The sequence below is a fragment of the Saccopteryx bilineata genome, chromosome 1 (genome assembly GCF_036850765.1).
Source record: "Saccopteryx bilineata isolate mSacBil1 chromosome 1, mSacBil1_pri_phased_curated, whole genome shotgun sequence".
In the NCBI taxonomy this organism is placed as follows: domain Eukaryota; kingdom Metazoa; phylum Chordata; class Mammalia; order Chiroptera; family Emballonuridae; genus Saccopteryx; species Saccopteryx bilineata.
In genome coordinates, this window is record NC_089490.1 from 206,160,086 (window position 1) to 206,172,774 (window position 12,689).

Sequence of the window (12,689 nt, forward strand, 5' to 3'; positions counted from 1 at the left end):
TTTTGCCATCTCCATCCAGCCTCAGTTGTGCGTCCGTTCACATCTCAGCCATACCACAAGTTCTCAGAAGGCGACTGGTGTCCACACACACCTCTGTGTTCTGACACTTGTCACCCTCAGCTCCAGAAGGTGACTCTCATTCTCTGCATCTCAGTATTAACATGTCCAGCAATCGTGTGGAGAAAGCCATGTGGGTGGCAGCAGTTCACAGGAGAGCAGGATCTGTCTCACAGCAATGACACAGACAGCCCACGGGGTGTGTTAGAGCCTGTTTCCAGGCAGCACACCTGCTGGCTGCGGCTTTCTGGACACCCTGGTGTGAGTTCGCGCTCCCTTCGCATTGTGTGGTGTTACCTAAGCACACCTGCCATTTGTTGACTCATTAAACATGTCCCGTGCAAAGCTATCTTTACTGATCATAGATGCAGCTCATTGACCCAAAAAGGCGTTTTACAATGTTTTCCCCGAAGAGGCTTGGCAGGACTAGTTAGCATGTTGACGCAGCGACCTCGTCTTGACTTTTCTTTCATGCTTTTTCTCCCCTCCTGCTTTGAAACCCGGAAAGCTGTTTAAAGAGATGGAAGGGAAATTAGTATTTGAACCCAGCTGATGAATCACATGATTGCCTGTTTTAAAAGGACCCTCTGCAGAGAGAGATTGGGGTCCTCCTACCAGCACGGGCAAAGCAGTTCCAGCTTACCGTTTGAAAACGGACCTGGTTTTGTAAATCTTCTTCAAGGCACCTCCCCCCACTCATCCACCCCAGAGAAACAAGTTCAGGCCTCCAAAGCTCTGACGATGACGTCAGAAAGCACATGGCTCTACAGGCTGTGTCTACTCACGCATGCACAGGAAAAACACGGTTTGGCGTGCTCACATGAACACGACGACTGTGCCTCACACAGCTGGGTAGTAGTGTCAGTAGAGCCGTCCTTGGGGCTGAAATATATCTGGATCAGTGCTCAGCTTTCATTTGCTTTTCATACCCAGGCCGGCCCAATGGTCCGAGCTTGTGTTGACAGAGCTCATCTCTCATCCTTTCTCTGTTATAGCCCTGAGCGCATGCGCTGTGCACATCCCCCGGGAAACGCACGGCAACGACTTAGTATCACAAGGACCGTTATTCGAGGAGGATAAAAAAAAATTACATTTTAATGATATCTCTGAAACAGACCGCCTCGAGCCTGTAGGTTGGCGTTAACCTAACAGAAAGAATGGAAGGAACCCTCTGTTATGTTGTGGTGATAGCACACATTACAGATTAAGCAATACGTCCAGGGTGCTGCTGTATCATACGGAGCTCACTCTCATTCACTCGAGCCCACAGTACCCCCCACCCCACCCAGCTGCTTTCCTGCATGGAGTATTACATGTGTAGCTGTGAGCCTTGTCACAGGACTGTCCGTTCACTCCCAGAATGATCTGATGTTCCTGCTGCACCTGGCGCCATGCTGAGTGACGGGCCGCACTGTTCCGAAGACATTTAATCACACACGCCCAGCGCTGCAAGGGCAGAGCCCGCCTGTCTGAGGTGGCTTCCCTGACATGTAGCTCCCCTGCCTTCTCCTCTGCTCGCATGCTGAAAACAGTCCCTCCAAACCAACACGTGGCTGAGCCTTCCCTTAAAGGCCAGACCCTCGCAGGCGCCAAACTACAGGAGGAAGAACTTGCCATGGATTAAAAAAGAAAAAAGAAAAAAAATATATATATATATAAAGCGTGGAGTTGTGAGTAAAATATTTCAGTCTGGAAATATTCTGGCTGCTCGATGAAGGCGTGGGGGCTTTGCAGCCTGGGGGGCGCCTTCTAGCCGGAGGAAGGGCTGCAGGTGATTCTCATAGGACAGGACTTCCAGAGGTGACAATCGCTGCTCTTTCTAATCAATAATCCATTGAATACAACTCATTCAGTGACTTCGTGAATAACATTGGCAAATCGGGTTAGGACTGGTCTTTTCCCGTTAGAGTTCACTTTACAAAGAAAGACTTGATCTAAAACGATCAACTTTTGAACCTAAAAGTGAAACTAAGAGTTACATTTTTTCTCCTTTGATTGTTTTTGTTTTTGTTTCTGTTTTGTTTTGTTTGCTTTTCTGTGTAAAGCATTGGTTCCAAGATCAGCTTTTGTTCAGATCCGTGCTCTGACATTCCGCTTGCTGTGGGACCCTTTGTACCTGAACTCCTGCCTTCTCCAGCAGGAGACTCACGATGCTAGAATGGCACATTGTGAGTGCTAGGGGAGCGTTTATGATTATTACTTTTAGAAGTGTTATGTATATATATATATATATATATATATATATATATATATATATATCAAATATTATCAAAAATAAGTGGTGAGCAAGTCACATGTCTCTGGGTTTTATATATTTTGGAAATATTGACAGCTTTTCATTAATTTCTATGTCAACACAGTTCTTTTCATTTAGTATAATATTCAAAATCAGTTTATTCTCTACCCAACTCTGGGCAACCTTACCAGGTTCAGTGTAAAAAGAAAATTAGAAAACATCTTCTTATCATTCAGGAATGACAACACTCCTGTGTGATGAGCAAACCACAAGCTGGACACTTGTACAACCGCAATAGTGCAGGCACGGGAGCTGTGTATAGCTTACCTCCGTGGTAAATGGCACCTTACGGGAATTAACCGATAGCCCAGATCTTGTTAAAATCACTCTTCTTGTGGCAGACTTTGAGAACTGATAGAAACACACTCATATCCCATGACACACATCTGTCAAAAGTGAAAACAAAGGAATACATTCTCCCGTCATTTACTTCGGAACTGAAACAGTTCTTATTTCCTGGGCATCAAGGAAAGTAAAAGGAAGCAACTTTTAAATGAGAACAAAAACACTCTGTTTCTAATAAACGGCAGTGTAGACTTGAATGTGAATCAGGTGAGGAGCCCAAATAGGCTCAGTTTGACCCCAAAGACTTCCACGGTCTGTAACTTGTGTTAAATACGAGCATGAACGAACCACCAGCTGTATTCTCACGTGAAAGTTAAGTACCAAGTCTGTGTAGAAAAGTAGGTTGACAGTGAATAAGAATTGAACGATTTCATTCAGCTGGATCTGATAACATCGGAAGTTCTGCTTTGCGAATCAAGTCCCTTGGGCGTGACTTGGTGTCACTAGGCGGCCTCCGGGGTCGGGACCTGGCCTGGCGTGGCTTTGGATCACACCACCCATGTCAAGTACCCCGCCGACAAGATGTTAACCCACGAGGCGGAAGAAAGAGGTTTGAACAACCACTCTCAGCCTTGTGGGCAGTGTTTATACACTAACACGTTCTCTGGTGTACAAATCAGTAAGATTTTATACGGCAAAGCATCTATTTATAGCGGTAGTCTGCGAAAGTTTCCTTCGATTAAGCACGCCCCCTCCTGCACCCACAGTAGCTGTCAGGGTGTGGGAAGGCCGTGGTGCCCTTTCTTAAACATTCCAGATTCCAAGCCCAGAGGATGGTGGCAGACATATCATGTCATTCATCGCATGTGACATGAAGTAGCTTCCTAATCTCTGCCCCAGTCGGCCATGACCACAGCCATGAAAAATACTCGGTCCTTAGCAAAGACACTTCCTGCTTGAAGTCCATCTGAGGATGTGTGATCCACTTTTCTTCATTCGGATCTCAGTATTTGAGATTCCTGAGAGGTTAATAGAAGTCAAGGAAGTGTAAGTCTGTAGCACTACCATTTTAAAGAAAGGCAGCAAAAAATTAAGAATTCCTGTCTGCTCAATCTTATTCTTAGGACTTCTTCGTGTCCCAAACCTGTTTCCTCTTTGTGTAGGAACAGTCGTTATAGTGGTGACAGCACCCCAAACTCAGAGCCTGGGGGGCCCTCACACACTTCAAGGACGGTGGCTTGTGGACGGCCCCCCAGAGACTGCACAGACACTGATACACTCATGCTAAGTCAGCGTGCACTTAGCAGACCGCGGAAGCTCTGGCGTTCACTGCCTTGCAGACTAAACTCAATCACTTACTCTTTACTGCTCTAGGGCGCAGCCAGCACCCTGCAGGCAAAAGAGGTCCAATCCCTGACGGTCAGAAATGAATCGTCTAGGCAGGATATACATATAGAGCGTTGCAAGTAAAAAGACAGCGGATATTATTTTAAAGAGGAAGAGATCCTAATAGCTATGACTGTGCTACTCTCTGCAAGTCACCGGACTGAGCGCTTGAACGCATCGCTCTCCTGTATCCCCAAAGAGACGCTGTGCCACGCCTATTTATGTCCCCACTTTCAGACCAGGAAATGGAGCCTCAGGAAGGTTCCTTTCCAAGATCACATCGTCAAGTCAAACGGGAGAAGGAGGCTCTGATCCTGGTTTTGATCAACACCAACTATACCGCTCACAAACGTTAGGGGAGATTTCAAGATGAATATAAAGCGATAAAAAAAAAAGCATTTGATCCTTTTTGGTGAAACAAGAACATCAGAAAAGCAAACAACAAGTCCATGAAAGTTGTTCCATGATGCAGATGAGATGCAAAACCAACTTTTATGTCCTTGGTGAAAATGCACCAGACAAAAGGATGAAAATACAGGAGTGGCTGCACGTCCCCTGATCCCTTAATTTTTGTGAACATAACCGGTCACACTTCTTGCAACACGACCAATGGACTCTTGACTGTGGAACCTATGGTAGAACGTTTGGAGAAGATGTCTTTAAAAAATACACTCATGTTTATTTGCTTAATTTAAGTAAAGAATATAAAAGTCAGTCATCCCCCTGAAAATAAAAAAATAAATAAACCAAGTAAATACACCTCACTCTCTAAGCCAGGCTGTATTTGGCTTCTCTTATCTCGTGAAGTATTTATAGCTTAAATAGGAATCAATGCTCACGTCATCGATTCAGACCATTTTAAAATCAGGCTGAATGTTGTAAAATTGTACAAATGCTGGGAATAATTACATACAGTCAAAACATTCCTAAAAAAGCTGCAACTTAGGGAATTCCCTGAGCCCTAAGTTACTGTTTTCTTTTTATTTTTGTCCACTTTGGCATGACAAGTGGTTTTGTTTTTTTTTATTTATTGTTTTTGTTTTTCTGTGCATTGGGCACTGCTAACAAATTTTCCTTCTAGAGCACGGGAATTGAGTGGTAGCTTTAAAGTCTCAAGTCGTGTTTCTCATGTGTCAACAGATTCATTGCTTACGTTTGATATCAAAAGGGGAAATGTTCACATTCATAATGTTCAGTTAAAAACGTAAAGACACACAGAAGTATTTATGCAGGATGAGGCTCAACTTGAAAAAAAAATAAGTAGAGAAAGGTTTAAAAGAAAGACACCAAAATATTTCCCCGGGTTTGTCCTAGAACACGGTCTCTGTTTTGTGCTGGGCTCTGAGCTTTGTGCATCACGGGTCTGTGCTCTCCACGTTTCTTCAATTGCGTATATTATTTTTACAATCACAAGAACATTAACAAATTTCATCAGTTAAATTTTAAGCTCAGTGTTAGACTTAGGTCAGGAATAGTTTTAAGAGTAAAAAAGAATAGATTAGGATCCTACATGCGTGCAACAAGGGAGAGAATTCTCAGGACATGATTTTAAAACAAAAGCAAACAGTCTAAAATGGAGTTTGTTTTCGTGTTCCCACCATAGGCTAGCAATTCTAAACAATGTCAGTGACTAAATACTCTGATGACCTAATTTCAGCAACTTTTTGTACCAGGGACCACCACACCCGACCACCCCCTGGTCCCCGCCCCCATCCCAACCCCAACCCCGTGGCCTCTGATATAGATTACAGGCATTCTTTTTATTATAACACAAAATTGGATTTGTGCATCAGTGGTAAGAAAAATAACAAAAACCTGACAAACATAACCTTTAAGCTACCAGGAAATTATCAATGAGGCCTCTGTAACCTTGCATTTTACAGGGACGGAGGAGGAGGACGAGGGTGATGACCTGCTGCTCCGGTCCGTGGACGAGTTCTGGTGGTTCCCCCACATGTGGAGCCACATGCAACCCCACCTCTTCCACAACGAGTCCTCCCTGGTGGAGCAGATGGTTCTCAACAAGGAGTTTGCGCTGGTGAGCACACTTTACTGCAGCGTTTGTTAAACCAGGAGCCACCGTCCACTGGTGGATTGCAGCGTCAATTTATTGCATTAAATCCAGTAGAACAGGAAACAACAGAGAGTGTATCTCATGGGCTAAGGGTACACATTGCTTTATGTCATTTTGTTTTAGGTGTGTGTGTGTGTGTGTGCGCGCGCGCGCGCTCACGTGCGCATGTGTGTTCTGGGCCGTGATGTGATGATAGCAATTGTATTTTTAAAAGCAGGCCGTTGTCAGAAGGCTGCCCTGTCCTATCTTATGGAAGGGTTATTCTTGCATCCATGAAGGAGAACAATACTACTTTATTGTATTCCTGGTACATGCATTATGACACTTAGCATTTGTTGCAGGAGTCATCAGAGCGATGGCCTCAGACCAGTGGTTCTGGTGGCCTACTGTGTCTGCTTTTACTCAGAAGACTTTCTACAGGAGGTCTGGAGATTCTGATCCAGCCCATTATCAGAGGGCCTGAGCATTTACGTGTGTGACGAATTGTCAGATGACATGTGTTAACCTAAAAAAGAAAAAGCCGACATGAGAGACAACAAGCGCTCATCTGAGATCCAAAGAGACCAGCTCTTTGGGAAGCTCTCCTATTAGGGAACCAATGAGAGGGGTGTTTATGAGAGAGGGAAGGGGGCAATTACAGGAGGGTCAGTGCCAATCAGCCAAGAAAGCGGTGCTGATTGTAAGTCGGGCAGTCGTGGTTGGCAGTCACTTTCAGTCTGGTAGTCACGTCACAGTGGTTGCTGGTGATAGTTCAACACCAACAGGGTTCCCCAGCTTGGGGTACCATGGAGGAGGACATTTCATTTGGTGCAGAACAGCTCCATTGTGATAGAACAGGGTGGTGGAAACAGCGCCGCTGGGAGGCAGCCCTGGGCAGCTGGAAGCAGCTCTGCTCCGTGCCTGTCAGCTTTGCTGCACTGGTCTGGTCTGCCCCATTCTGTGCCAGCCTGCCTTTACCTGGGCTGATCTGCTCTGCTCCACGAGACATCTTCAGTGTTTCAGCTCAGCCAGGGACATGCAGTCTTTGGTCTTCCATGAAAAGGGACAGTGCACTTCCAGAGCCAGAGGGGAGCTGGTTTAGATGGACAGAAATCCCCACCACTGGCCTCTGCTTGGTTCCTCCGCATGCAAATGAGGACTCCAAATCCTTGAAGTTTGATTGGTCGAAAGGTACTGACTGTCCTGATGGTCAGAATGGATCTGTTTCTTGTTGGTGGGTGAAGAAGCCGATGGCTATAGCTGCACAGCTCAGATTGGATGGGAAAAGCCTCCACCCCATTGGTTGAAATAGGATCCCAGGGACTCCTTTATAAGGGCTGCTCAGATGGCAGGCTCCGTTTTTTTATTTGAACCCAGTTAGCCACCAGGAGCCCTTCTTAGCAGGCAACTTTATTCTCGGGATTCAGTCATCCGTACTGTATTCATTATAGACCTGCTTTCTTGTTATCTCTGCAACGTTCTTTGGGACACAGACTTCTTGAGTACTGGTCCAAAGGTTATTTTGCCCTTTTTCAACACTCCAGAGGTTTGAGGCACAAGACATGCACAGCAGTTCCCCTGGGACGGAAGCTCCATTTCATTTTAAAGTGGCTGCACTTATATTATTTTTAACACACGTGTACCCCTGGGACCTCAAACCACTGCTGAAGACTGGGGGCCCGAGGGTCTACATCCCATCAGCCAAAGCGGGGCCTGCTACGTGCTCTTTATTGTCCTTGAGCTAAGATAGTTTTGTTCTTTGTTTTGCATTTTAAACAATTGAAAAAAAGCAATCACAGGCACAATACTGCCGTGCGTGTGTCATAAGTTGTATAAAATTTGAATTTCAGCGTTCGTAAACACAGGGCCACTGGAACACCGCTACCTCTCACTCTGCTGTCTGCAGCTGCCTTTCCAACAGCGGAGTTGGGTCGTTCCTAACGGGGCCATCTGGCCACCCATCTAAAGTCGATGCCCTCTGTGCCCTTCCCAGGAAGCCTACCCGCCACTGATCTAGAGTTCAGTAAAACACACGTCCCTTCAACAATCTGAGGACAGAAGAGCTTTTCCCAGAAAAGTATTCAGAGGCACCTCCTTGGGTGGGGGGACGCAAGGGTGCATCAGCAAAGACTGGTGCCCCAGGAAAACCGCTCAAACCCGTCTCACTTAGCATACGCCATTCTTCGCTCCGTGGGGTTGCTGGCGTGTTTCAACATGGAAGAGCGCATTAGGAGGCACAGACCTAAGGCCGTGTGAGCCCTAGATTATCGAGTTGTGTCAATGATGACGCACCAGCCCACTGCTGTCCCCATCTCCGAGTCCCAGCCTGTGTCACCCCCACATCATGGTCACGGATGCAGCACCATGACATCTGGATCTGAATCCTGACTCCCTCCCTTTGGCAGCAACTTGATCTTCACCAAATAGTGACTCAGCCTTTCTGTGACTCAGTTTCCCCATCTGTAAAATGAGAATAATTGTAACTACCTGCTCGGGTCGCCCTGGTGGCAAGATTGATGTGTGCAGAGCTATGCCTGCTTGCAGGAGGCGTCCAGTGGATGTTAACTAGCCAACAATCATCTAAACCCAGATGTGTAGGCGGTTATGTCTTGCTTTCAAAGGCCCACTGTTGTTTTTTTTTTCAAAAGGTGGATTTATAAGGATATTTGCATCTACTTTCAGGGAATGTCTAACAAATTCCGTGCTGCTCGGAACATTGTATAACTAAGTAAATATTCCCTTTTCAAAAAAAAAAAAAGAAGAAGAAGCTCACCTTGCGAAAGCATGCCACATCTCTCTCAGTGCGGTTGCCTGGAATATAAACTTTTTTTCATTGGCTGAAACGTCCTCACCCTGCACCCACCCTGAAGCCTTCCTTGCTTTCTGGGCAGGTAGATAGGTTCTAGCTCATCATGGTCGATCTCACCTGTCTGTGTAACTTCTTTCTGAAAAGCCATGCTGAGCGCTGGGGAAGACACCGAGTGTGAGTGCTTTGTAATGAAACGCTGGAGGCTGTTTGCCGTCTGATCAGAATAATTACAGTTGTTCAGTCAGCGTGGCCAAGAGCTGGGTGGAAGGAAGCCTATTACTCTGTTTTGTAAAAAGTATTGTTCTCTGTTGCGTAGCCAGCTTTGACACTAAAATGAAGTCCACTGATCATGCATACGCACACAAACACACACACACAGAGTGAAATGACATGGTTCTTCTGGGGCCCAGGACCCCCGTGAACAGTGACCATCAGAATATCACCTTTAACTGTCGATACAGGATGACTGGACGGGTGGGATCTGAGAGCTAGGACGCCCACTTCTTTCGTGGTCGGTGATTATCTTCCCGTGTCCAGATGACAACACCGTCAACAGTATCAAGTGGGGGATGGGGTGGGAAGACCCCTGTGAGGTACTGGCGGCTGAGGGTGGTCCCCACTGCTCCTCACAAGTGTTCATACAGCTGGCCGTGCCTCCCATGTCTGCCTGCCACTGTTTTCTTCCCTGGCACGTGATGATCCCCTTTCGTCATTCTCTGAATGACCAAGTTTTCGGATAAATAATTTACATCGGCTTGCCTGCCATCCCAGGGCGCTGGACCGGATAATCCCCCGATCAATTCCAATCCTAAAGTGCGGTGGTCACATTGTCCACAGCTTGGGGGTGAGCATCGTAAAATACTCTCTAACTGCGACTGAAGCAATTATGGGGAGAAATTTTCAAACCACATGACCAATTTACACTGAAAAAAATCCAAAGTTGTCTTTTTTTTTTTTCTTATTACATCTCATCCTGACCTCCCTCCCTGTGCCTTGGTGCGACCTTGGCTTGTCGGCGGGAAAAAAGCACAGTCATTCTCCCAACAGTAACAGAAGTGATTTCGATGATACAGTCGCTTCATACAGATGTTTCAAAACTGGTTCAACCATCAATCACAATGGTTATCTGTAGAGTTTCTTTAACTTCCCTCTGAATAGAGTTGTTTCCTGCTGTAAGGTGTCTGCAAAGGGCGGGGTGCACACATCGCAAGACCGTTTCTTTGCTGTTTTCTTACACCGAAGACCTCTCTTGACGGCATCGTCTCATCGTTCTTAACCCAGACACATGCACACAGAGTGGCTGCAGGTGGGCTGGCGGGGGGGTGACGTGTCTGAGAGGCGTCTAACCCGCAAGCATGTGTGCGTGCAGGCTGTGAGTCTGGGAGGAGTGTCTTTGCATGTCCCTCGTGGATTCCTGCTTCACCCGTGACCACACCTGCCGTGTGACTGTGTGCACGTGTGCACACGTGTGGAGGTGTCCGTCTGAAGACAAGCAGGGACGGTCAAGAAAACGTCGTGACAAGACACTGTCCCTTGTGAGGCCACGGGGTGGAGGAAATGCCAGGGTGGGGCCAAAGGTGGTTTCCAGCTGTGACTGTGAGACGCAGTTTGTTCCTGTGTTCTCACGTGTTTATTTCATCTCAACGTTGTCCACACAAACGACTGCAGACATGCTTCGGCCACACCCTTTGTTTTTTAGTGCCTTCCTTTCGATAACTCACACCTTTCTGTGGCCACTCGGCCATGTGAACGTGTCACTGGAGGAAGTGATGCTCTGGAGATGACAACAGAGGACAAGAAACACGGCCTCACATTCCAGGGCTTGATGGGGAATCAGTCACCACAATCACCCCTCACTGCCCCAGGCCTGCTCCTCAAAAGAGGCGTGCCTGCCATATGGACCCCGTTGCTTCTTTTCATCCCACAGCAGGGGTGGGGCAGGGCGAGCAACACATGATGTCTTGTTGTATTAAAAGTTTCGCATGCAGACCCATTAAAATCTTCAAATGAGTGTGGCTTTTTTCTGCTCACTATTCCTCGGAGACCAAAAAAAACATACCCTGAAGGAAAAAAAAAGATTACGTCCTACCTGCAGGGCTAACTTTTCAAGAATGGTGGGAGTCTTTCTCAACATTTCATCGAGTGGTCAGAAGTCTCACTCACAAGTAATCAGTGAAAGATTTGAAAGAACGGCATGGATTTCCAAATCCCCCTTGTAGAAGGTGACACGTACTTCTGAACGCCAAAGAATGGTTTTCTTGTGATTAGACACAATATTTCCTGATATGAAAAATGGTAACATTGAAATTGTTCTCAAAAAAAAAAAAAAAAAAAAGACAACAAAAAACAATTCATCCAGGGTCAACTCTGGAAAACCTTGAAAGGTCACAACAGCCTGTAGGATAGGTCAGCACGCGGAGGTTTTAGTATAAAAATAAAAAGAGTTTGGTAGTGAAATTTATGACGTGAAGGAAGAAGAGGGGAGGGCCTCCCACAGCTGCCGGGACAGTGTTTTCACTGAACGATGACGCGGCTGTCTTGCGTTGACAACCAACGCAGCTCTGTCTCCCTGTGACCGTTTCTCCCCCCACCCGGGGCAGACTCTCCACGCCAACGTGCTGGACCCGAGCGTGGGAGCGTGGAGACAAGGACTTTTTTCTCAGAGTGACACCCAGACTTAGGAGCCGGGTGCTGGACTGGGGTGGTGGCCTCTGGTCTTCTCAGCCCGCCCATCCTGGGGAAGAACCATCACCTTATACCTGAGCCAGAACCGGGACACGTTACAGTACCAGTGCTCCGGGTCCCCTGCGTCCAGGGCATTGTGTCCGCTCTGCTGCTCCTGCCCAGAGTAGTTCTGTCCACAGAGCCAGAGGGGTGAGAGGTGTTGCCGGCCCGGCCCTCCTAGCCATACTTGGATGGACCCAACTGGGGCAGAAGTCTTGTCCCTCAGAGCTGGGAGTGGGTCGTGGTTCACATGCACATCCTGCCACAGTTCTTCATATATTCACTATGTATGTCCTTAGTTTATTTCCTAAACATTTTAGATTTGTTTGAAAATAATTTCTACCACATTTGACTGTCCTGATGGAAGAGGTTCTACAGAGCTCCTCACAGCCCCAGCAGGCGGTCTGGACTCAGCCGTCCTGTCTTGACACTTGGTGCCCAAGTCCATGGGTCTCCAGTTCCACTGGTGGCCCTCCTGAGTCTATTCCAATCCAGGCAGCCACATGGACCTCGCTGACATGTCATTGAGACCCTGCCCTCCAGACTACCTTAGGAGAAGAGCCCCTTGCTCCCATCCTGGGGGGTCCTGCAGGGTTTTTCAGTGATTGGAAGGCAGAGGGACCACGTTTAATTTACCTCATGTTTCTCAGTGTCAATTCATGTGACCTGTGGTCCTCACTCTTTCCAAGCAGAATCGCTGCCATCCTGGCTGTGGAGTTCAGCCCCGTGATGGGAAGTTCATTCCCGTGATGGGAAGTTCACCCCCATGATGGGAAGTTCACCCCCATGATGAGAAGTTCACCCCTGTGATGGGGATGCAGCCACGGAGGCTGGTTATCTCCCCTGAAACCTCCAGAACTTCCGGGCTGGGTTTTCAACTGAAAACGCACTGTGGTTTCAGAAATACTTTCTTAGATCTGTGGTGTGCCTTTTTTTTTTTTTTTTTTTTTGTATTTGCGTACATCCGTATTTTAAATCCTGAAGCAAAGTCAGCAAAAATAGAAGTTGCTTTCTTTTTTTAACTCAAGAAAGCATTACATAACAAAATAAAAAGTTAACAGCATTTCCTTAGAAGATGG

The 12,689-nt window shown here is 46.8% G+C and overlaps 1 protein-coding gene across 1 annotated transcript in view; it reads left to right on the plus strand.

Moving 5' to 3' along the window:
- LOC136307309 (bifunctional heparan sulfate N-deacetylase/N-sulfotransferase 4) overlaps positions 1–12,689 on the plus strand; it is a 142,127-nt gene that overhangs the window by 61,684 nt on the left and 67,754 nt on the right. The window contains exon 3 of the mRNA XM_066233960.1: positions 5,908–6,062. Coding sequence (XP_066090057.1) covers positions 5,908–6,062 — 155 coding nt within the window. The remainder of the gene's footprint in view (positions 1–5,907; positions 6,063–12,689) is intronic.